The sequence below is a fragment of the Rousettus aegyptiacus genome, unplaced genomic scaffold (assembly GCF_014176215.1).
Source record: "Rousettus aegyptiacus isolate mRouAeg1 unplaced genomic scaffold, mRouAeg1.p scaffold_m13_p_13, whole genome shotgun sequence".
NCBI classification, from domain to species: domain Eukaryota; kingdom Metazoa; phylum Chordata; class Mammalia; order Chiroptera; family Pteropodidae; genus Rousettus; species Rousettus aegyptiacus.
In genome coordinates, this window is record NW_023416288.1 from 3,635,810 (window position 1) to 3,662,482 (window position 26,673).

At 34.2% G+C, this 26,673-nt stretch overlaps 1 protein-coding gene and 1 pseudogene across 5 annotated transcripts in view; both read left to right on the top strand.

Moving 5' to 3' along the window:
• Positions 1-26,673, top strand: part of ORC5 (origin recognition complex subunit 5) — a 94,457-nt gene that overhangs the window by 28,530 nt on the left and 39,254 nt on the right. For all 5 annotated transcript variants that reach the window (XM_036230287.1, XM_016145921.2, XM_016145923.2 and 2 more), the window contains exons 7-11: positions 6,788-6,836; positions 6,925-7,015; positions 20,067-20,119; positions 21,509-21,621; positions 22,530-22,577. In XM_036230287.1, the coding sequence (XP_036086180.1) occupies positions 6,788-6,836; positions 6,925-7,015; positions 20,067-20,119; positions 21,509-21,621; positions 22,530-22,577 (354 nt within the window). The remainder of the gene's footprint in view (positions 1-6,787; positions 6,837-6,924; positions 7,016-20,066; positions 20,120-21,508; positions 21,622-22,529; positions 22,578-26,673) is intronic.
• On the top strand, positions 2,749-2,867 carry LOC118611049 (annotated as a pseudogene).

The window sequence follows — 26,673 nt, forward strand, 5'->3', positions numbered from 1 at the left end:
TCATTCTTTGGGTTCTCTCTTCTTCCTTCTGATTTATTTCTAGATTTCTGTCTTCAATATCACTAATCCTTTTCTTTATTTGTCAACTCTATTTCCCAAGCTTGCTATTTCATTTTTCAATGCTTGCAGTGTGTTTTTTATCTTCAGAAGATATATTCTGTTCATTTTGAGGGTTTCAGTCTCCTTATTCTGTTCATCTAGTTGTTTTTTCAATTCTTTAATTTGTTGCTATGACTCATTTCAGATCTCACTGAGTTTTTTCAGAAGTACCATCCTGAATTCTGTCATTTAAGTCGCATATTTCTATGTCTTTAAGCTTATTTTCTGGATATTTTTCTCTTTCCTTCTGAGCTGTCTTGTCACCTTGGTTGTTCATGGTGTTTAATGGACTATTTCTCTGGGAATTAATGGAAGTGTATTCTGCTTTTTTTCCAGAAAGAGTTATTATATAAAGGTCTTTCTTTTGCCTGTTGCAAATAAGACATTTTTCTTTTGGTTTCCAGTAGGTGGTGTGTAAGCCTCTTAGATTTTTGCTTTATATAAAGCCTTAATAATGCTTTTTTTCCCCCTTACAGATGTTAATCATGCTCGCTACCCTCAGTCTTAGTGCCTGTCAGTCTTAGTGACAGTTTCAGTAGAATTTACTCAGATTCCCCTGGGCCCAGCGGTGTTTGATGTTGAAGGATATAGGATGAGGGGCCCTCTGGGTTGGGGGATGGGGGTTGCAGCTCAGCCTCACGTTTTGCAGCCACGGCTGGTAAAAATCAACTGTTGTTTCTTTGCCGTCCCTGCTTTTCTGCTTTGATGACCGGGCACTGCCACCGGCCTCATGGAGCTCATGGCACTCCCAGGCAGGGCTGTTCAAGGAAGTTGCTATACCTTCTCCCCTCCCCCTCCTCCTACAGGGAGCTCTTGCAGCTGCAAGAAGCAGCTTCTTTGTTTCTCCCAATCCATCCCCTGGTACCCGGGGTTCTGACCTATGGTAGCTCTTAGGCACAGATCCCACACTCAGATGTGCTGATGTACAGTTTGGGTGTTTTTTGTTGAGTTTTAGGTATTCAGCTTATTGTTGTTTCACGGGTAGAGATCTGGGGACATCTTTCACTCTACCATGTTTCTGATGTCACTCCAGATGATTTTTATGATTATAAAATGAAATACTCTATCAAAGTGCATATGAACAATATCTTTAAAGATATTACATGACATTACTGATAATACTAAGTCATTTGAATAAATATTCTTTTAAAATACAATTATTGAGACTATCATTTATACTTCATGAATTCTTCAAAATGATATAGCTGCTTTTTATAGCCAAGACCCAGCAATTCCTATGGAATAGAAGTTTCGTTTCACTTTTGAGCATTGAGCTGGGTAGATGGCCTATGGATGTTTTAGAGTGGGAGAAGTGGCAGCAGGCCAGTGAAGGAGCTGATGTCCTTTTAGCTGCATAAAGTACAGATAGACTTCTGATGTCTTGCATGTAGCTTAGCTATCTTATATGCAACTGACCAACCCAAAATACTCTCTGACTACTTCATATGGTATCATTAAATTCCCAGATCTCAAATTCTTTCATGTATTTTTTAAACAATATTTTTTGATGAGGTAGAGATTGTTCTGAAGTGGTTATAAATCTGTCCTTCAGCTGTCTGCATTCATAAAGACAATATACATGGATATGTGTCTATACATATTATTTTTGCTTATTTACCATTTGATTGTATGATAGGAAAAAATGGTCCTTGAGAACTTAAATGAAAAGACTATAAAATTTTGTGAATAAAGAATCATGATGTCTGGGTCCATAGCACTTGCTCATAAACATTATACTTTACTACCTCTTAAATAATAGCCAGGCTTTATTGAGTACTTACTGTGTGCTGGGTATTGTTGTAAATCTTTTACTATTATTGTCAATTAATTTTCACGACAGTCCTATAAAGGAAGGTACTATCATGAATCCTCATTTTACAGATGCAGAAACAGCTCTGTAATTTTTGGCCAAATTTCTTAATCTTTTTAAGTGAATTTTCTCTCCTGTTAAGTAGATATAATATCACCTCAAAAGAAATTTTGTGAAGTAAAAAGAAGGGAACACATGTAAAATGCCTGATAACCTGTTGGAGATCAGGTAATTTTAGTTCACTTCCTCCTTCTGAGCAAAAGTTCACAGGCTTAAAAATAGATCGAGATCTTGCTTATCTGTAAGAACATGAACAGAGCCCAAGTATGGATACTGCTAATACCTGCTGTAGGTTTGCATCATATATTAAAGTTATATGAAGTTTGAGAAGTGATCTGATAGAACAGCTGTCATCCCATTCATTGCCAGAATTGATTTGACAGATAGCTGGGTGGGTAGGTATTCTTTAATACTCTTTTGTATCTCTGTACTGATTGCTTTGTGGGTGAGGATGTCTTTTTCACGAAGAGCTATTCTTTGGTTAAAGATACTTAAGGGGGAGGTTGAGTCATTAGTTAGAAGTAATCTAGTTGGGTTTATTTTTCTTTTTTCTTAGCTTTTTGATTAAAGTATACCATACATATAGAAAAGCACAGAAACCATAAATATGTATCTAAGTGAATTATCACAAAACAAAACACGTGTGTAAATAAATCCAGGTCAACAGAAAATTATCAGCATCTCAGGAGCCCACTTCATGTTTCCTCCTAATTTCTCCTCTTTTTTTCTTCCTGATGGAAATCACTGTCCTTACTTCTAATATCAAAGATTAGTTTTGCATCTATGACCATGCTACCCTGAACAAGCCCGATCCCATTTGATCTTGGAAGCTAAGCAGGGTCAAGCCTGGTTAGTACTTGGATGGGAGACCACCTAGGAAGATGAGGTGCTGTAGGCGTAAAGAATAAAAAATAAGAGATTGTAAGTTGACAAGGTCCTCGCAATCTGTGAAATCAACCAATGGTTGCCTCACCTAAAAAAAAAATTAGTTTTGCTTGTTTTAAATTTTTTTGTAAATGGAAACTCAGCATGTTTTTTTTATATACTTTTGCTCAACATTTTATTTGAGATATTCGTCCATGTTAAACGTAGCTGTGGGTTATTCTGATAAGTCACATAATCTTTAGATTCATAAAGTAGGAAGTGGTATTTAAGACAGCTTTACTAGTTAGGCCTTTACAGGGTTCCTTTATTCATGGCTGCAGAGAATTCTTTTTGTATCATAACCACATTGAGTGGTACTGACATGTTAATAGTTTGCTCTAATTATTTCATTAGATATAGTATTTACAAGATAATGAAAGTATTGCATATTTTAATAACAAGAAATTAGGAAGTAATTTTAATTTATAGGAACATTGAAAAATACAGTAAAAAGAACTTTCCCTCTTTTTCCCTAAAACATTTGAGAGTAAGTTTGTGACCTGATTCCCCATTACCCCTGAATTTTTAGTGTGCATTTTCTACAAAGACATCCTCATACATAATCAAGGCACAAACATCAAAATCAGAAAATTGATTTATTGCTGCAATCGTATACTCAGACCCTAGTCAAGATTTGCCACCTGAAAATTATATAATTGTATTAACCAATGTTACCTCGATAAACTTAATTAAAAATAAAAAAAAAAAGATTTGTCATTTGTTCCAGTAATGTACTTTAGTGCAAAAGAATTCAGTTCAGAATCACCTATTGCAGTTGTCATATCTCTTGAACTCTCCTCTGAAACAGTTTCTCAGTCTTTGATTTTCATAACCTTGACACCTTTGTAGTATCTCCCTCAAGTTCGGTTTGTCTAATGTTTCTTCATGATTAGATTCAGGTTATGTATCTGACAGGACCATCACAGAAATGATGCTGTGTTCTCATTGCATCCTATCAGGTGTCAAAAGATTTGATTTCATCTCATTACTGATAATATTCACTTCGATCATTTGATTAAGGTGGTATTTTTTTCCTTTGTAATTAATATGTATTCTCTGGGGAGGTACTTTGAAATGTAAATACCTTGTCCCTTATCTGAATTTCAACTTAGTAATTTTTTCATATCAGTCTGGTTTCTCTGGATGTCATATTTTAAGACAGAGCAATTAACAGGGTGGTTCTGACCGAATCTAACGAGCCCTTTAATAGGGGTGAGTTTTTTCTGCTAATTAGAGAAATAGAAGTCAGAGATTAGAAGTATAGTTTAAATTCACTGTAAAATGGGGATAATAATAACTCATTTAAACCTTGTAGCATCATTTGGAGGACTAAATGAGTTAATACATATAGGTTACCTAGGATAGTAAGGCCTCACTGATGAAAATTCCTATAAATTGTCGTTAATGTAGATGTTCTCGGTTCTGATATTGATCCTCTAATGTTTTTGAAGTAAAATTTAGGAATTCTAAAAAAGGCAAAACAGTTCAGAAATTATTTGTACTTGGCTATGGAATATGTTTTTATATTTATACTTCAATGTATGTGTTAGTTTTGTATTGATGTAAAACAAATTGCCACAAAGTTAGTGGCTTAAAACAGCATGCATTAGCTCACAGTTCCCAAGGTCAGAAATCCAGGCAACTGTTGCTTCTTCTCTGCTCAGGATATGAGAAGTCTAAAATTAAAGTTTTGGCTGAACTGAATTTTCATCTTGAGACTTTAGGGAAAAACTGCTTCCAAATTCATTAAGATTTTTGAATCCATTGCCTCTTGTTTGTTAGAATGAGGTCTGAAGTTCCCATGCTGGCTGTCAGCCAAGAGTCTTTTTGTGGCCTCTTAGAGACTACCCACATTTTTTGCCACGTGGCCCCCTCCATCTACAAGTCAGTAAAGGCATGTTGAATCCTTCTCATACACAGCATATCTGACTTCTGTGATGAGCCAGAGGGAACTTAGCTTTTAAAGGGTTCGTGTGATTAGGTCAGACTTATCTGATCATCTCCTTATTTTAACTCACCCATTAATAGTATAATCTTTGGAACCTTAATTGTATCTACAAAATCCCTTCACAGCAGTGCCTAATTTAGTGTTTGATAGACTAACTGAGAGAAAGTATGTGCATATTAGGGGCCAGGAGTCTTGGGGTCTTAGAGTTCTTCTTATTATGTTGTACATGTATCAGATTATTTTCTAACAAATAATTTCAAATACAACAATGAAGGCTTTTTGAAAATTGACTGAGAAAGAGTTGGGAAAGTTTCTCAAATTGCCTATCTTGTCTTGTGGCAGCCTATTCAGTATTTATCCTAGATTGTAAATTAATGAAGTTTTCTTTGCAATATAAAGGAAGTACAGACACACCCTGGAGATATTACAGGTTGGGTTTCAGACCACCATAGTAAAGTGAGTATTGCAATAAAGCAAGTCATAATCGCTGCTGGTGGAAAGTCTTGAAAACCACAACACCTGTGAAGTGCAATAAAGCAAAGTACAATAAAACGAGGTATATCTATATTCTGTTTCACCTAAATCAGTCTTTGAAAACATGAGATCCTTATTTGTTTTGAGGTAAATTCCCAAAACACCTTACAGATCCATGATCGTAAATTCAGGCAGTGGAATCTCTGTGTGCCTGTAGACAACTTATATTTTGCTGCTGTTCCCTCAGCTGACCAATGGGCATAATAAAAACGCACTGGTCAGGAATAAAATAACAGATGGCTGTAATTAGCTCTGGATAATTATGCTTCTGTTACTGTTATGAGTATTAGTATTTGCTTAGCACTTGGTCATTTCTTAATAAAGTTATGCCTCTCCCATCTTTTTATTAATGCGACTAGTTAAGATTAAGCTGTATATTTAAAAGTTAAAAAATAATAGGAAGTTATATGGTGTAATGTACAGTGCTAGTGAAAATTCATAATATCAAAAATTATCTAAAAATTATTTCTGTTTTGGCTTTGGAATTATTTGTGTGATTTTGTTAGTAACCTTTTGTTTTCATTTTTTTGGGTAGTTGAGAAGACAGTTTAAAATACCAGTGGGCTTGAATTTAGATTTTGTTTTAACTAATCCTAATACAGAGAAGGGGGAATTTGCCTACATTTGAGGATTAATATAGGAGAAATGGGCATAATATTGGAGAGCATGTTTAAATGTTAATAGCCAGAGTTGTGAAAAGTATTTTGTATTTGGACGGATATTTCATAAAATTCCACTTGTTAGTAAGGGTTACTAGTTTTTATAGGTTTACTTAAATATAGAAACTTTTGGACAGTTACATGTACTCGATTTGATTAAATAACCTTTCAGAATGCAGTGCTGATTCATGGAAAACTACTAATATGATTAGTTAGTGCTGCTCAGGCTTTAGAATATGGAGAGATTATTTAGACATAGATTCCTGGGACTCATCCTCAGAGATTCTGATGTAGTATTCCTGGCTGGGATGGTGTGAAGAACTTGGATTTATAACAATCTCAGTGCTGCCAGTTGAAGTAATTTGAGTTATACTGAATTAGATGATGCTTAATTTGTGAGAATGATCAGACTTTGGAAAATAACAGGTTAATTCGTTGAGCTAGAGGTGTTTTATTGTATGTTTTTGGTCCTTTGTGATATAATTAATTTTGACCTAAAATTACAAAGTATGCTTTGTTGTATTAAATCTAGGGACCAATACATTAGGCAGGATTAGCCAATTAAGGAATATTTTACCTGTTGTTTTACTACCATTATTGATATTTACTGTTTTATTATTATAGTAATACACTGTAATAACATTTTACTTGAGCAATTGCAATGAAATAAAATTGCCTGAATTGTAATAAAAATATTACTTGAAAAATAATTCCTAATTGTGGTAGACAACTACTTTTTTTCTTTGTTTGTAGGCAGTACTTAATTTTCCTAAATATTGTGAACCTGTGGTTAAAGGAGAAGGTAACTATGTAATTTTATTTATTAATATTTCTTTTGAAAAAAATTTTGTAAGCTCTAAATAACTGAAATTTCCTCCCCTTTGGAGTAGCAAGTGAACGTGATACTCGCAAACTCTGGAGAAATATTGAACCTCACTTGAAGAAAGCCATGCAGACTGTTTATCTCAGGGAGATATCAAGGTAATTTTCTATTTAATATGTATATTATTTCTATATACTTATTTGGGACATTTATTAAAGTATACATGTTTTTGTTTTCACATTGGGAAAAATTCTGGAGGTTTAAATTATTTCTTATTGTTTTGGGAAAAACAAACAATTTTTTTTAGCATTTTATTTTATTATTAGTTTCAAGTATACAGTACATTGGTTAGACAGTTACATAGTTTATGAAATGATCCCCCTAATTACTCTTATCACCCCTCTGGCTCTACATGTAGCCATTATATCACTACCAACTGCATTCCCTATGCTGTGCTCCCCATTGCCTTGACCATCTATCACCTACTAATTTGTATTTCTTTAACCCTTCACTGCTTTCTCCTAGTCCCTCAACCCCTCTGGCCATCACCAGATTGTCCCCTATGTTTGTGAGTCTGTTTTTGATTAGTTTGTTATTTTCGTTCCTTAGATTTCTCATTTGAGTGAAATCGTATAGTATTTATCTTTCTCCCTCTGACTTATTTTGCTCAGTGTATTAACCTCTAGGTCCATTCATATCATTGTGAATGGTAGGATTTTATTTTATTTTTATGGCCGAGTACTATTCCATTGTATCTATATAAACCGTAATTTCTTTTTTTTATAGCTTTATTGAAATATAATAGACAGTTGCTCATATTTACATTGTATAATTCATTGTATTTTTCGATTATAGTTGGCATACAATATTAATTTCAGTTGTACAGCTTAGAGATTAGAGATCTATATACCTCACAAAGCAATCACCCCACTAAATGGAGTACCCCTTTGCCCCCTTACATATTTATTACAACATTGTTGACTATTTTCCTTATGCTACACTTTATATCTCCATGATGACTATTTTGTGTTTTTCCATTTGTACTTCTTAATCCCTTTGCCCTTTTTTGCCATCCACCAACCCCCTTCCTGTCTAGTAACCCTCAAAATATTCTCGGTATCTGAGTTTGTTTTCATTGTTGTTTATTTAGTTCTTTAGATTCAATATGTATGTGAAATTATGTGGTATTTGTCTTTCTCTATCTGACTTATTTTATTCAGCGTAGTATCCTCTAGGTCCATCAAGGTAATATCTTTTTTCATCCCCTTCCTTTTAATCTGAAGTGAGTCTATTGTAAGCAGCATATGTAGGGGTTTTATTTTCTTATCTGTTCAGTGACACACTCTTTTGGTTGGAGCACACTTAATTCTATTCCATTTGAGGTACTTGTTGATAGGAATGTAGTTATTACCATTCTTTATTCATGGTTATTTTTTTGTTGTTGTTATTTTTTTTTCCAGCTTTATTGAAATATAATAGACAATTAGGTGCAGGTATTTATATTGTACAATTCAAAGAGGTTTTTTTTCCAGTTATAATTGGCATACAGTAATATACTAGTTTCAATTGTATAGCATAGTGATCAGAGAGCCACATAACTAACAAAGTGATCACCCCACTACATCTAGTACCCTTCTTCCCCTTTATATATTTATTACAACATTATTAGCCATCTTCCTCATGCTACACTCTGTATCTCCATGTCTGTTCTGCAACTATCAATTTGTACCTCTTAATCCCTTTCCCTTTTTTTGCTGTCTCCCCCAAACCCCTCCTTATCTAGTAACCCTCAAAATATCCTCTGTGTCTATGAGTTTATTTCAGCTTTTGTTTTTGTTGTTGATTTTGTTCTTTAGATTCCACCTGTATGTGAAATCATGCAATATTTGTCTTTGTCTTTCCAATTTATTTTTTCAGTGCAATACCCTCTAGATCTATGAAGGTAATATCTTTTTCTCCTTCCTTTTAGTCTGTGTGTGTCTTTTAAGGTGAAGTGAGTCTCTCGTCGGCAGCATTTGTAGGGGTCTTGTTTTCTTATCCAACCATCCACTATGTCTTTTGGTTGGAGCACTTAATTCTTTTCTATTTGAGGTACTTGTTGATAGGAATGCAGTTGTTACCATTCTTTATTCCTGGTTTTGATACTTGTTTTTTTCTTCTTAAAGAAGCCCCTCCAACATTTCCTGTAATACCGGCTTGGTTGATGAATTCCTTTAGCTTACTTTTTGCCTGGGAAGGTCTTTGTCCTTCCACTCTAAATGATAGCTTTGCTGGATAAAGTATTCTTGGTTGTAGATCCTGGGTTTTCATCACATTGAATATTTTGCGCCAAGCCTTTCTGTCTTGGATAGTTTCTTTTAAGAAATCTGCTGGAAGTCTTATGGGTGCTCCCTTGTAGAAAACTAATTGCTTTTCTCTTGCTGCTTTTAATATTGTTTCTTTGTATTTAACCTTTGTCATTTTAATTATGATGTGTCTTGATGTGGGCCTCTTTGGGTTCATTTTCTTAGGGACTCAATAAGCTTCCTGGGGTTATTATCTATATCCTTCACCAGATTAGGAAAGTTTGCCATCATTAATTATTTTTCGTTTACATTTGTGCTCTCAAAATTAATTATTATTATTACTACTATTATTTTTTATGGTGACACTGGTTACCTAATACAATAAGTTTCAGCTGTAATCTTTAACAGTAAAGGATATGTTTATTTACACTGTATTTTCACCTCTAGTTAGATTTCTTTCTGTCACCACATATTTGACCCCTTTTATACTGTCTACTTTACCTCCCCACTCCTTCCCTACCCCCTACCCTCTGGTAAACACTAGTCTATAGTACATGTCCACAAGTCTCTGTTTGTCCTTTCTGTTTGTTGCTTTTAGGTTTATACTCCACATATAAGTGATATCATGTGATTTTCAGCTTTTTCTGTCTGGCTTTTTTCGCTTAGCATGATTATCTCGTGGTCCATCCATGTAGTTGCAAATGGCAGTATTTCATCTCTTATTATAGCTGAGTAATATTCCATTGTACAAATGTACCACAGCTTCTTTAGCTAGTCACCTATTGTAGGACACTGCCATTGCTTCCATGTCCTGTCTACCATGAATAATGCTGCTTATGAACATCTGTGCACAAATATGTTTTCAGATGTGGGTTTTCAAGTCTTTGGGGTAAATACCCAGTAGAGGGATTGCTGGATCATATGGTAGATCAATTCTTAGTGTTTTAAGGAACCTCCATACTGTTTTCCATAGTGGCTGTACCAATTTTCAGTCCCACTGGCAGTGTATTAAGGTTCCATTTTCTCTGCATCCTTATAAGTAATAAGGATATTACTTATTCTGTTGATAACAGCTACTCTAACAGGAGTGAGATGGTGTCTCATTGTGCTTTCAATTTGCATTTCCCTAATAGCTAGCAATGTTGAGCATCTTTTCCAATATTTGTTGGCCATTTGTATGTCCTCTAGGGAGAAGTGTCTGTTTAGGTCTTCTGCCCATTTTTTGATTGGATCATTCGCTTTGTTGTTTTTGTTGTTATTGAGTTGTATGAGTTCTTTGTATATTTTGGATTTTAGGCCTTTATTGGAGGCGTTGCTTGCAAATATATTTTCCCATTTGGATGGTTGTCTCTTTACCTTGTTGATGGTTTCTTTTGCTGTGCAGAAGCTTTTTAGTTTGATGTAGTCCCATTCATTTATTTTTGCTTTTACTTCCCTTGCTTTTGAGGCCAAATTTATAAAATCCTCTTTAAGTCCAAGGTCCTTGAGTTTAGTTCCTATGTTTTCTTCTATGCATTTTATTGTTTCAGGTCTTATATTTAGGTCCTTAATCCATTTGGAGTTAATTTTGGTGTGTGATGATAGACAACAGTCTAGTTTCATTCTTTTGCACGTGGCTTTCCAGTTTTCCCAGCACTATTTACTGAAGAGGCTTTCCTTTCTCCACTGTATGTTTTTGGCTTTTTTTGTCGCAAATTATTTGTCCATATAAATATGGTTTTACTTCTGGACTCTCGATTCTGTTCCAATGGTCTGTGTGTGTGTTTTGCTGCTAATCCATGCTGTTTTGCTATTATCGCTTTTAAGAATAATGTGGGTTTACTTCTGGACTCTCGATTCTATTCCAGTGGTCTGTGTGTTTGTTTTGCTGCCAATCCATGCTGTTTTGATATTATCGCTTTTAAGTATAATATGAAGTCACACAGAGTGATGCCTCCAGCCTCATTCTTTTTTCTCAAGATGGCTTTGGTGATTCGAGGTCTTTTGTGCTTCCTTACTAATGTGACGAGTTTTTGTTCTATTTCTTTAAAAAATGCTGTTGAGAATTTGATGGGGATTGCATTAAATCTGTATAATGCTTTAGGTAATATGGTCATTTTAACTATGTTGATTAATCCAGTTTAAGATCATGGAATATCTTTCCATTTCTTTGTATCTTCTTTGATTTCATTTAATAGGGTCTTGCAGTTTTCATTATATAGGTCTTTACATGTTCTGTTAGATTTATTCCTAGGTATTTTATTCTTTTTGTTGCATTTGCAAAAGGAATTATTTTTTCCACTTTTTCTGACACTTCATTATTAGAGTATAGGAATGCTATGGATTTTTGAGCACTAATTTTATATCTAGAAACTTTACTGTCTTTGCTTATTTTTTCTAGTGTTCTTGTGGAGTCTTTAGAGTTTTCTATATAGAGAATTATGTCATCCATAAATAGTGACAGGGTGATGTCTTCATTTCCTATTTGGATGCCTTTTATATCTTTCTCTTGTCTGATTGCACTTGCTAAGACCTCCAATGTTATATTGAATAACAGTGATGATAGTGGACAGCCTTGCTTGGTTCCTGATCTTAGAGAGAAGGTTTTTCATTTTTCACCATTAAGTATAATGTTGGCGGAGGGTTTGTCATAGATGGCCTTTGTTATGTTAAAGTACTTTCCTTTTATACTGACTTTGTAAAGTGTTTTGATCATAAATGGATGCTTTATCTTGTCAAAGACTTTTTCTGCATCTGTTGATATATTATTCTTATTTTTTACTTTGTTTATGTGGTGTATCACTTTAATTGATTAGCATATTTGGTTGCGGTATATAATATTTTTAATATGTTGCTATATTTGATTCACTAGTATCTTATTTAGGATTTTTGCATCTGTGTTCATAAGAGATACTGGTTTGTAGTTTTTTTTGTGTGTGTTATCTTTACCAGGTTTTGGTATCAGTGTAATATTGGCCTCGTAAAATGGTTGGTAAGTATTGCCTCCTCTTCGATTTTTTGAAAGAGTTTGAGGAAGATAGGTATTAAGTCTTTGAATGTTTGATAAAATTCACTGGTGAAACCATCTGGTCCTGGACTTTTACTCTTTGGTAGGTTTTTGATGATTGTTTCAATTTATACTGCCGATCAGTCTATTTAAGTTTTCCTTTTTGGATTGAGAGAATTGAGTGTTCTGTTGACTTCTTGAATTCCAAGCTCCAGCTCATTGCTTAAATTTGGGAAATTCTCATCAACTATTTGTCTGAAAATGCTTTCCAATCCCTGCTCATTTTCCTCATCTTTGATAATGCCAATTATACTTAGGTTTCCTCTCCCGATGGTATCAGCTAGTTCCTGTATTTCTCTTTGATTATTTTTCATTATTTGGTTTCTCTCTTCTTCCCTCTGATTTATTTTTAGATTTCTGACTCTGATATCATTGATCCTTTCCTCCATTTGGTCAACTCTATTTCCCAAGCTTGCTATTTTATTTTTCAATTCTTGCAGTGTGCTTTTTATCTCCAGAATTTGTATTCGGTTCTTTTTGAGGGTTTCAGGCTCCTTGCGAAAGAACTCATTCTGCTCATCTAGTTGATTTTTCAATTCTTTAAATTGTTGATATGACTCATTTCAGATCTCACTGAGTTTTTTCAGAAGTACCATCCCGAATTCTCTGTCATTTAAGTCTTGTATTTCTGTGTCTGTAAGCTTATTTTCTGGAGATTTTTCTCTTTCTTTTTAAGCTGCTGTGTCACCTTGGTTGTTCATAGGGTTTAATAGACTGATTTTCTGCCTGGGTATTAATGGAAGTGTATTCTGCTTTTCTTCCCCCCACCCCCCCCAAGAAAGATTTATTATATAAAGGTATCTCTTTAGCCTGTTGCAAAGGAGTTTTTCTTTTGATTTCCTGTAGGTGGTGTCTAAGCCTCTTGGTTCCCTGCTTTATATAAAGACTTAATAATGCCTTTTGTTTTTCTAATAGATATTCAGTCACGGTCGCTACCCTTAGTCTCTGTCCCCATCAGTATTAGCGAGTTTCGGTAGCATTTGCTCAGATTCCCCTGTGGCTCTGTGGTGTTTGGTGTCAGAAGATATGAGGGGAGAGGCCCTCTGGGCTGGAGGCTGAGTGCTGTTTCTCAGCCTCATGTTTTGTAGCCACAGCTGGTAATAATCAACTGTAATTTTTCTGCTGTCCTGACTTCTCTGCTTTCTGTCCTGATCTCTGGGCACTGCCACCCCTTGGAACGCACAGGTCTCCCAGGCAGAGCTGTTCAGAGAAAAAGCTGCACCTTCTCTACTCCTCCTCCTCCTTCAGGGAGCTCTGGCTGTGAGAGGCAGGTTCTTTGTTTCACGTGTCTACTGCCTGACTCCCAAGGTTCTAGCCTGTGGTAGCTCTTATGCACAGATCCCATGTTCATACGTGCTGGTATGCAGTTTCTGTGTTTTTGTTGAGTTTTAGATGTTCAGCTTATTGTTGTTTCAAGGGGAGAGATCTGGGGATGTCTTTCACTCTGTCATGTTTCTCTCAGAACTTTTTTTGGGGGGAGTGTTTTGATCACTGATTCAATTTTGTTGGTGATAATCGGTCAGTTTAGATTTTCTGTTTCTTATTAACTCAGTTTTGGAAAATTGTATAGTTCCTTGACTGTATCCATTTCTTCCAGTTTGTCCAGTTTGTTACCATATAATTGATTATAGTATTCTTATGATCCTTTGTATTTCTGTAGAGTCTGTAGTTTCTAGTCCTCTTTAATTTCTGATTTTATTTGAGTCGTCTTTTTTTTCCCCCCTTGGTTAGTCTTGTTAAGGGTTTGTCAATTTTGTTTATCCTTTCAAGGAAGCAACTCTTGGTTTCATTAATCCTTTGTGTTGTTTTTCTAGGCTCTATTTTTTTCATTTCTGCTCTGATCTTTATTATTTCTTTCCTTTTACTCACTTTGGGCTTTGTTTGCTGTTCTTTTTGTAGTTCTTTTAAGAATAAGGTTATAATGTTTATTTAATCCTTTTCTTGTTTCTTGAGGTAGGTCTGTATTGTTATGAATTTCACTCTTAGGACTACTTTCACCATGTCTCATAGATTTTGAGTTGTGTTTTCATTTTCATTTATTTCTAGGTACCTTTTGATTTCTTTTGTGATCTCGTTGTTAACCCATTCATTGTTTAGTTGCATGCTAACCTCCTTGTGTTTGTGTATTTTCCAGTTTTTTTCTTACAGTTGCTTTCTAGTTGCATACCATTGTGATAATTATGATTTTAGTCTTCTGAAATTTACTGGTATCTGTTTTGTGTCCTAACAAGTAGTCTGTTCTGGAAAACGTTTCATGTACACTTGAGAAGAATGTATATTTTGCTGTTTTGGTATGAAATGCTCTGAAAATATCTATTAAATCTATCTGGTCGAGTGTCTCTTAGGCCCATTGTTTTTTGTTAATTTTCCTTCTGGAAGATCTGTCCATTGGTGTCAATGGAGTGTTAAAGTCCTCTACTAAGAGTGTATTCTGTTGCTTTCTCCTTTTATGTCAGTCAATAATTTCTTTATGTATATAGGTGCTCCTATAAGGACAATTTGTAACCAGTATGTTGCACAGTTTGAAACAATTATATCTAATAATTGCAAAATTTAAAAAATCTGGATAACTACAGGAAAATCTGTTTTAGCTTTTTAAAAAATTTATGTTAGGTATTTGAATGGTATAAAGAAAACTTGATTGTTAAAGAAATGTACAAATCAAATCATAAACCTACATTTGTTTTTTATTAGAATTTCAGAGTAATGAAACTGCTCAGGAGACGTGGTATCACATAGTGTAGTGGGAAGAACATGGTTTTGATTCTCATCTCAGCCATTTTCTGCCTTATGTGGTCTTTGCAAGTCATCTAAAAACTCCAGCTCTCATCTTCTTCCTCTAATTGTCCTTAGAAGATTTAAATGCCTATGCTCTAAGCTACTTTACTAACTTTACTTTCAATTTAATTCACTGATTAGATTACCATTCAGGTTAAAATGTATTAGTTTCTGAATAAGATACTATTATTTTTTTCAATAATAAAACATTGATGAGAAATTTTAGAAGTCATAGAATAGAAAAGCTTGTGAACTGCTCTTCTAAAGGTAGAAAAATTCGGATGTTAGAACGAATCTTACATTACAATGAAAGGACTTCTAGTTTTCCATAGGATATTGATGGCCACCTAAATCTAGTTCTCTCCACAAGATCAATAAGGAGAGCAAATAAAACCATTTATAATCCATTTCTGCAGCAATAACTAGGAGTCAATAGAGTCGACTGCAAACTTCAATATATGTGTAAATTGTGAAATAGCTGAAGCTTGCAGAGCCAGCTCTGGAGCTTACATTGAAGGGAAGTTAAGCAAAGACTGCATAGAAAAGAGAAGAAGATAGTCAGGACAGGGTATAGGGGTGACTTAGTAGTGGTGAAATGCAGATGACATCTACTCCACGAAAAAGGTCTAACTCTTGAATGGGAAAATACTGAGAAGAGGTATGACACATGAAGGATTAGAGTGCTGGCTCCTGAGGAATTAAAAGGAAGTATTCTAAGAGTATATAGGACAGAAATTAGCATAGCAGTCCTGGGAAAGTACTGTTTCTGAGGGGAGACAGGGAAATGATTTGGAAGGACATGGCATTCCCTAGAGGCTTGGTAGTGAAGACAGAAGCAGGGGATAACACCCTTCCCACTCCCTAAGCCCACCTCTGTCAAACAAAAAGATAATGAGAAAATCAGAAGATAAGCCCATCCCTACCCCTTAAGATGGTACTATATGTTAAAGAAACTGCACTTCATTATTCTTAAAAAAAAAAAAAAGTACTCTAGAATCAAGAAATCTACTAAGTCATCCAAAACCCTGCATTCATAGAGTCATCTGTTTGCTGATCTAAGCAAACTTTGGGTATTTCAAAATGAAGAGAGAGAAAACAAAATAGAAAAGATGTTATGAGAAGAAATAGAATATGTGAATAAAAACTTTTTAGGTGATGAAATTGCCTCCTTTTCATCTAAAATATTCCAACCTGATTTAAAAATTTTAAATCATCATATTCACATATGAAAAAAATACCTTAAATTAGAAATTCAGCCATTAAGAATAAATGGCCAAAGAAGAGGAGAAGGGTAAACAAAAATTAACCAAACTCAGGATTGGACTTCAAGCAAAAGTAATCTTCTTAGAAATGAAAATGAAATTTTAAGAGTTCCAAGTAAGTGCATTCAACTGAAAATAGTAAAGGATATTGAAGAGAAGAATGAAAACAACCAAGAGCACAAAACTAAATAAAGTGATAAAAATAATAAAGTGGAATATAAGGCAAAGAAGATTCAGTGTATGTATAATTGAAATTCTTGAAAAAACAAAACAATGGATATGAATTAAAATCTAAAACTATAATCTAAGAAAACTTTTCAGAAGTGAAAGACTGCTCTACATTATTAAAGGGTTCATTTTTCTATTTGACCCAGAGTAGTCAATTCTGAGACTGTCCTAGTCTATTGCTCTGTAACAGGTTACCACAAATTAGTAGTTTAAAACAAGATACATTTATTATCTTACATTTATGATGTCAGAGTCTAAAATGAGTGCATAGGACTGCATTCCTGGAGGCTTTTGGGAAGAATCTGTTTCTTTCATTTTTTTTTAGCATCTAGAGGTTACCTGCATTCCTTGGCTTGTGTTCGTTCCTCTGCCTTCAAAGGCAGCAATGGATTATTTTTTCTTCTCTGTAATCTCCTGTCTTCTTAGAAGAATCCTGATTACATTGAGCCTGCCTCGATAATCCAGAATAATATCCCCCTCTCAAGATCCTTAACTCAGTTATACTGTAAAGTCCCTTTTACCATGTAAGTTAACATTCATAGGTTCCAGAGATTAGAGCATGGACATCTTTAGGGACTATTATTCAGCCTTTTGCAGAGACTTTCTTGTACTTGTAGCTTTAAAAATAACATTAAAGAAAAAAAAATATCTCTGAGCTTCCAGGCAAAAAGATGTATCTCTTAGAAAGGAAAGTGAATCTGTAATAAAGATAAGTGGAGCAACATTTTTAAGAAACTCCAAGGAGAAAGGAAGTATAAGGCAAGGAATTTTATATTCAGCCAATCTTATTCAAGTATCAGGGCTATAGAAAAACATTTAAACATGTAAGAACTCAGGGAGCACTATGTTCCTAAACTTCTGAAGAGTCTACTATTGACATTTTTGGTGCAACAGAGATGACTGGGGACACTACCAAAAGGATTCATTATGAGCACTAAATCTAATTAATGTTAGCTCAAAACTAAAGATGAGAACAAGGGTAGAAGAATATCTATCTATCTCTATCTATCTGCCTATCAATCAATCAATCAATCAATCATTACATGTTCTGACAGGGTAAGAGTAATAGTTACAATGTTAAAAAATGCAAAGAGAAGGAGGAGAGAAAGGGCAAAGTAGAACAAACTTGATGTAGAGATAAGAGATGGGTATCAAAGAATAATTCATAAGTTAAAAGTGTATTTTAAAAAAGTGTACTCAAGTCTCACATTCATCCTTATCCCTTTCACTCTTTCTCTTATCACATATAGAATTTCTGGTCTGTTCTCTATCTTTTTAAAAAATATGCAAATACATACATATGTATCTTTTATATATGCAGAGGCATCTTCTTCCTTTTGGAATTTATATATAATCAGTAATATGTTTATATATTAAATAAATGGTTATCAGTTAATCTGTAATATGTTTTATATATGCAGAGGCATCTTCTTCCTTTTGCAATTTATATATAATCTGTAATATGTTTCTTTCACAAAAAAGGTATAGAGCACAGAAATAAGCACTGCTAATCTGACCTACTGTCTCACTGAGGCATTCTGAGAACCTTTTCTTTAAAAGATGAGTTATATTCATTTGTATTTATTGATATGAAGTGTGTGTGTGTGTGTGTGTGTGTGTTTTAACTTTGTCATACATGTTACTTTCCTGAATTTCTCTATGTTGTTATTTGTCTTTTTGAAAAAAATTTGATAGGACAGTTTGCATTTTTATTCCAATTGGTCAACTTTATAATCATATTATATATAATGGCCTTAGTCTCCTTTTTACTCACAATGTGTCACAAAGGACCAGTGAAACTTTACAATAGTATAGTAGAAAAATGGCATTCTAAGGCAGCTGATATCTTCTGGTCCATTTGAAAGTGTTCAGATTTCTTCAAGTTCGTCTATTCTTTCCCTAATTCCTTTTACCCTCTTCACCCATGTAAAATTAAATTTTACTGAGTTAAAAAATAACAGTAATCACATATTTCATATTTTCTAATTGAGATTAAATAATTGGGATAAGTAAAATAAAGAAAAAGGAGAATAAAGTCATAGAAGGCTATATCCAACAAACTTAGTTGAATTGTATGTTGGTTTTATGTAGCTTTTATAAGCAGTGAGGACAAATTATGAAAAAAAGACTTCAACCTGATTCCCTCGTTCATCTTAAAATTCTGGCCTATTCTGTTTTAATTAATATAACTACTGTGACTTTGAAGCACCTCTGGAAATTGATAGTTCATATATATTTATTTAGAACATGGATGGACTTTTTAGTCAGATCTCAGTTGAAATGCCAGTTCCACCACTTAGAAGCTTTGGAACCTTAATCAAATTACTTAACCTCTGTGACTCATTTTTGTCATTTGTAAATAAAGAAAAAAATTATAGTCTCTTAAATTTATGAGAATTAAATGGAATGTGTTAAGAGCTGGGTTCATAATAAACATTTAGTAGATCTTATAGCTTTCTCTCTTTCCATTAAAGATGGTCAGTTTTTCCCTGATTGTCCTTTGAGAGTTAGTAACATTAAACGAGTATTTGCTATATAAGAAAATCTTATCAATTTAAGCTCTCGGATGTCTAATTTATAACATTGTAACTGATAACCATTTATTTTTATTTGCACTTATAAGAAGTAATGAATGTGAAAATGCCTTCTAATTTGTGTGAAGCACTATTCATCTGTAGGATGGAGAAAATGATCTATTTTGGAGGTTAGCTTGTTTGCTTTCCACATTAGTTATTAATAACCTATCAAACATTCCCATTTGCTATATTCCCAGAATTTTCAACTATGCTTGCAGATTTGAAAAAATATGTATAGTTTGATTTAGGGTACTTAATTGTTCTGATCTGGCGTTTACTTTTAAATTAGCATTTTAAGAGAGTTTTAGAGTTAGAAGGGGTCCTTATAGACCATTGTATCTAAGTGCCTTACTTTTTGATGATGTATTGATTTATTCAGCTAAAACTTCTGTCTCCCAAGGCAGTCATTTCATTACGGTATGTTTCCTTATGACTTTGATTGCTTATATCATAATCACTTCGTAGTCTTAATAATATTTGGGGCTCTTTTAGCAGTTTAAATTGCAAGTAAGATCAGGCAAGGCAGTGAAAATAGCATGAACTCTGCAAGCATTCTATTAGGATTCAATTTTAGCTCCACTACTGACTGGCGGGGTGTCCTTGGGCAACTTAACCCTGTGGGCCTCTGTTTTCTGGTGTAATATTACTTATTTTAAGAGATTGTTACTGAGTTTAGAAATAGTGTATGACAGTTTCTATCTAATATGGTAACTGGAACATTGGAAGTTTTACTGAATAATAGGTGATATTATTTATTTATTGATACTTTTCAATAGCTTTCTAATTATGGTTAGAATAAAAGATTTTTTAAAAAATTAACATCTGGGTATTTATAAATTTATATTGTTCTAATACACACTAAATGATTTTGTAGAGGTACAAACATGTATATTGCATGTATGTATTGTCTTGTTTATAGGGAAATTGAGTCTTTGTAAATAACTAATTTTTAGTTTTTCTAGGACCCTATTTTAAGTACAACATATTGACTTAGTATATTTTCAATCCATTATTATTTTTCTATTTTCTTTCAGTTCACAGTGGGAAAAGCTACAAAAAGATGACACAGATCTTGGACAACTGAAAGGTATCAAAGAAAATATTGAGACAATTACCAGAGACACTTCTTTATTTGATTAATAATAATCAAGATACTAAAGTTAATATTATAGGTCACATCAGTTATTCATGTTATAAAAGCAAATAATAAGCTATAATGATACTTTAATTAATGATTTTCTTTTAAACGAAGCTCCAATTAAATGGGAGAAAGCGAAGTTCGAATACCAGTTTTGTTTTCTAAATGTTGGATTATGTCAGGTGGAAGTCAAGCAGTTTATATTTCATTAAATGCTTTTGTTAAAAGAATTATATGACACAGTTCTATCTCAATATGTATATATTTCATGATTTATATGTAATAAAATCCAATTTTATGTTAACCTAGTTTAAGAGATGCATTTCAATTAGTTATGTTTTACAAGCTTTATGTTTTTGTTTTTTTTAAAAAAAGTATTACTTTGGATTTAAACCAATAGAACAACGTTTACTTTTTAAAATAATAAACGAGTATTTAAAGTATTCTTACTTAAAAAATAGATCAGTGGCTAGTGGTTAGGAGAATGTGGTATGAAATGAAGTGGTATTGAGACTCTATTTTGTTTATTTTGGTTTCTCAGTGGTTGGGATGCTGTACAAGTGATTTTAGTTGTGTATCTTAATGGAAAGAAGTAGATGCAGGAGTTAGAAAATCTTCAGTAGTTAGTCTGCCCTATACCCTAACTATGAGCCCAACTCAGTTAATCTAAAATGGGAAGAATATTTAGCTTAAGTGACTACAAGGATTCAGAGATGCTTAAGTAAAGCACCTAGCACAGTGTCTGACACGTACTATATTTTCAGTAAATAACCAGATTCCTTCTTCCCTTGTAAAAATCAATGCTGTTTGACCCAGTCATTTTATTTACCCATTCATTTGATTATTTCCTTTGCAAAAAGCACAGTAGGGATTAAACAAACAAAAAAAAGACATAACTCCTTCAGTGTACAGTATAGCTTGGTAAAAAATATAATTTCAATATAATTAACTGTTAATATAAAGTTATATGGGCCATAAGTGAAATGCACAAAGTAGGAATTCATAATAGAAACAGATTTTTCTATTTTGGTGTGGTAGGGAAGCATTAGGGGAGGTTTCATGGAAACTGTGGCTTTGAAGGGCAGGATAGGTAGGTGTTAGACTTCAGAATAGGAGCTAAGTAAAACTAATAGAATAAGGAAAGCATATCAGCCACCACCATCATTGTCATGGCACTTTAAGTTCAAGGAATTTGTCTTTTTTTGTTTGTTTGTTTTGAGTTTGCCATTTTGACTAGAGAATACTGTATGGAAGTCAAAAAATAAGTGAAAGAAGATAAGATACTTAAAATCCAATGGTAGGCTATTAAATACCTTCATGAAAGTTTTTGTCGTATAGGTCTCTCGGCATATACTCATGTGGAACTTCCATATTACTCTAAGTTTATTCTAATTGCTGCATACCTCGCTTCTTATAATCCAGCAAGAACTGACAAGAGGTTCTTCCTTAAGGTAATTTTTTCTTCTTTTCACTTTACTTTTGAAGATCCCAGGCATATTTTAAAATATCTCAACACCCATAAATTTCTAAGGAGCAGACATAGATTAGAAAAAGAGATTGCTAATTATGTATTTAGGACTCATTCCCTAAAGGTTTTAAATTAAGATCACCTGAATGGGAAAAATAGTTACACAAAAGAGTTCAGGTATACTTTAAGTAATAATTTTAGATTTTAAAAATACATAAATAAGGTTCCGTTTAAAGTATGAGAGGAGAATAGTTTTAAGGGTGGTAACTCCTTTATTGTTCTAAAGCTCCTGCTGTAGTGTCATGCACTCTAAACATTATCTGGAACATTTAAGAGCCTCTCCTGTGTATACATTAGCTGAAAAAATCCCATTTTAGAATTGTTTTCTTTTTGAGAAAATAATATACAATTTTATTTATTATTAAATGTATTTGTAATAAACTTTTACTTATTTTTTTGCATATCTCTCCCACTAGTCTTTATTAGTTTCATGAGATCAGGGACCACATTCATTTTTTTTCCCATTATAGAAAGTTCTCAGTGTTTTTATGTAGATTGACAGCTTGCCTTAGGGGATGACTAAAAATCCATTTATATTTAGAACTTTTGTTTTTATAGAAACAAATCTGCTTTAATACATCAATATAATAAGTTCTTTTAGGAAGTATCACTATTTTAAAATATTTTTTTAATTCAAAAATTATATACAATAGAAATCTAAGTCATATCAGCTTACCATATGTTGATATTTTAGGTAATAAATAGAATAAAATAAAAAAGTTAAGACACACGAATTAGTATTGCCTGTGCCATGTTTTAAACAAATAATGTTTTTTGTTTTTGTGGAATACTATCTTTTTTTATCTTAAAAATTATTTTCTTTGTTTGCAGCATCATGGGAAAATCAAGAAAACTAACTTTCTAAAGAAACATGAAAAGGTATTTACATTTTAATTTCTCTAATGAGAAAAACTCATGAATTTAGGATACTATAGGAAGTGGATAAATGCATGCTTTTATTAGTTATCTAGGTAAAAGTTACTTGTATTGCTATGATACCATTATAATATACTAGTATTTTGTTATGTTGCATGCATTGATTAAAGGCACAGTCAAAGAAGCTGGTACTAGAGATAAAAGTTGACAAGTTTTTTTGGTCAATTAGTAGATCAAAAAGATCACTGGGGAATTTTTAATTAAACACAGCTGATTTTCTTTTGTTCTCCTTTGAAGCACCCACAAAAATGATATTGAAAAAAAAGATAAACTTGTGAGGATTAAGCAGATGAGAGAACCACAAAATTTAGAATTGCATAATAGACAGATATGCAGGTGACTAACCAGCAAAAGAGGCTGAAATCTAACCTTCAGTACAGACTGTTGTGACCTGAGGAATCTGGGAAAACGGGAATTAGAAGCATCTGCACGTTTGAAGATGGGATATGGGGCAAGAAGAAATTGAAAGAAGCATTAGTTCCACTTCATACATCTAAACCACTGCTACTTTTCTTGGCGGAAGATGGAGAAGTTTGAACTATAAAATTCACAGTGTAGAAGCTGTGAGTTTTGTTAATAGTGGCTAAAACCTGGGTGTGTTCATTTTTTTCTGAATCATTGTTTTATTTTTCAATTACAGTTGGCATACAATATTATAGTATTTCAGGTATATAACACAATGATTAGACATTTATATATCATGAATTGATCACTGCAATGAATCTAGTACCTGACACCATACATAGTTATTACAATATTATTGACTATATTCCTTATGCTATACTTTATATCCCCATGACTGTTTTGTAATTGCCAGTTTCTACTTCTTAATCTCTTTTTTTCTTTTACCCACCTCCCAACCCCTTCCCATCTGGCAACCATCAAAATATTCTCTGTATCTATAAATTTGTTTCTGTTTTGTTTATTTTGTTCTTTAGATTCCACATGTAGGTGAAATCATATGGCATTTGTTTTTCTCTATCTGACTTACTCCACTCAGCACAATACCCTCTAGGTCCATCCTTATTGTGTCAGATGGCAAGATTTCATTCTTTTCTTAGGACTGAGAAATATTGTATATATGTACCACCTCTTCTTTATCCATTCATCTATTGATGGACACCCAGATTGCCTTGATATCTTGGCTGTTATAAAAAAATGCAGTGGGCATGTGGATTCATGTGTTCCTTTTAAGTAGTATTCTGGATTTGTTTGGATAAATACCCAGAGGTGAGATTACTGGGTCCTTCTTTGTCTCTTGTTAAGCCTTTGCTTTAAAGTCTATTTTGTCTGGTATAAGTATTGCTGCCCTAACTTTTTTGTTTGTTTCCGTTTTCATAGAATACCTCTTTCCATTCCTTTACTTTCAGTTTGTGTGTATCTTTTGATCTGAAATGAGTCTATTGTAGGCAGCATATGTAAGGGTATGTTTTCTTATTCATTCAGCCACCCTATCTTTTGATTAGAGGATTTAATCCATTTACATTGAAAGTAATTATTGATAGATATGTAGTTATTGCTATCTATTATTCATATTTTAGACTTTTTATTTTTCTTTTTCAAGAAATTCCTGTAATGTTTCTTGTAATACTGGTTTGGTGGAGATGAACTCCTTTAACTTTTTCTTGTCTGGGAAACTTTTTATCTTGTCCTTCAATTCTAAATGATAGCTTTGCTGGGTAGAATGAGTAATCTTGGTTGTAGGCTTTACTTTTCATCACTTCGCATATTTTGTACCAATCTCTTCTGACCTGCCAAGTTTCTTTTGAAAAAATTACTGAGTCTTATGGAGCTGTGCTCCCTTGTAGGTAACTAACTGCTTTCTCTTGCTGCTTTTAAGATTAACCTTTGCCATTTTAATTGTGTCTTGATGTGGGCTACTTTAGGTTCATCTTGTTTGAGACTCTCTATGCTTCCTGGGCTTGTATGTCTGTTTCCTTTGCCAGGTTAGGGAAGTTTTTCATCATTGTTTATTCAAATAGGTTTTTAATTCATTGTTCTCTCTCTTCTCCTTCTGGTACCCCTATGATGTGAATGTCAGTACACTTGATGTTGTCCCAGCAGTCTCTTAAACTATCCTAATTTCTTTTGGACTTTTTTTTCTTGTTGCTGTTCTGATTGGGTGTTTTCTGCCTCCTTATCTTCTAAATTGCTGATTTGATCCTCTGCTTTATGTAATCTGTTGATTCCCTGTAATGCATTCTTCATTTATGACTGCTTCTTTTTTATGTTTTCTACCTCTATTTTTGTTTTCTATATTTTTGTTAAAGTTTCTTCTGAGTTCATCCATTCTTCTAAGTTCATTTGAACATTGTTATAACCAGTGTTTTGAACTTTACATCTGGTAGATTGCTTGTTTACATTTTGTTTAGTTCTTTTTCTGGAACTTTGTTCTGTTCTTTCGTCTGGGACATGTTTCTTTGTCTCCCCATTTTGGCTGCCTCCCTGTGGTTGTCTCTATGTATTAGTTAGGGCTTTTGTGTGTCCTGATCTTAGCAGAGTAGCCTTATGTAGTAGGTGTCCTCTGGGGCCCAGTGGCTCAGTCTTCCCTTGCCACCTGAACTGAGTTGTCTAGGTATGTTCCTTGTATGGGTGGTTTGTGCTTCCAGTTTTAGTTGAGCCTTGGTTGATGTTTGCACATCAGTTGTAGGGATTGACCCTGATTGGTTGTGAGGACTCTGGTGCCTGCTCAGTCTTCTCTTGAGTTTGTTGTTCTCAGATGAAGCCCCAGGTGGTATTCCATCTCAATCCGAAGCTGGCCAGCAGGCCTCTGCCCTGTCTGCATCATGAGCCAAGACAGTCTGTTTGTATGGAAAAACCACTGGAGGAAGCTTGGGTGGGCCCATAAGTTGGGTGGGCGGGGTTTCAGGGAATCGCCAGGGCAGGGCAAACTGTGTTAGCCAGGTCGATGGAGACTCAGATATGGCTGCAGTCTGCTGTCTACGTGCTAGGAGCGACGAGGGCTCAACAAAGTAACAATAACTTCTGCCAGCACTTCTGTCTGGCTGAAAGCTGACCTTCCAGCCCTCTCCCTGAAGCCAGACAATTCACTTCCTCCTTTTATGTACCCAGTGCTTTACAGGTTGCTGCCCCAGAGTTGGATCTCTGAGCCACTGAGCCTGTCAGTGAATAAGTCCAAGTGTGGGCCCTTTAAGAGGAATGTCTTGTGACTCTAGCCACTCTTCATCTCATTCAGCCATAATCTTCAGTGGTTTTCACAGCCAGAAGTTGTGGGCACTTCTCTTCCTGGCACTGGAAACCTGCGCTAGGGAGCCTGGCGTGTGGCTGGAACCCCTCACTCCTCTGGGGGGACCTCCATAACTGAGATATTCTTTGTGATTCTTAACCTTCACAGGAGGGTATGGGACCAACACATTCCTTAACTCCATCCCTCCTACCAGCCTTGAGGTGGCCTCTTCTGTATATATCCCCAGTTGTAGGACTTCCGTTCAGCTAAACTTCAGGTGACTCCTAATAATGGCTTCCTGTAGTTTAGTTGTCATTTTGATGTGGTTGTGTGAGGAGACAAGCACAGCTTTTACCTACTCCACCATCTTGACCAGAAACGAGAACCTGTGACTTTTTTTTTTCTCACTTTCAGTCTTCAAAGCAGTTTTGCTAAGTGTACACTTCTAAATTGATAACTTTTTTTTAGTACTTTGAAGACATTGTTTTACTGTCTTCTGGTTTTATTGTTCCTGCTAAAAAAAATCTTTTTAAAAATTTATCTATTTTCTCATAGCTGCTTTTAAGTTCTTTTCCTTTAGTGTTTTCAGCTTCACTTTGGTATTTCTGAGATTGGATTTCTTTTTACTTGGGATCAGTTTTGCCTCTTGAATTTGAATAATGATGCCTTTATTCAGTTCTGATAAATTCTCAGTCATTAACTTTTCAAATATTGCCACCCCTCCATTCTCTAATATGTCTTTCCGAGATATTAATTAGACATAGGATAGGTCTTACTCTATTTTCTTTGTCTCTTAAGTTCTCATTCTTCATTTCCTTAGGTCTCTGTGTGCTGTTTTCTGGGTAATTTCTT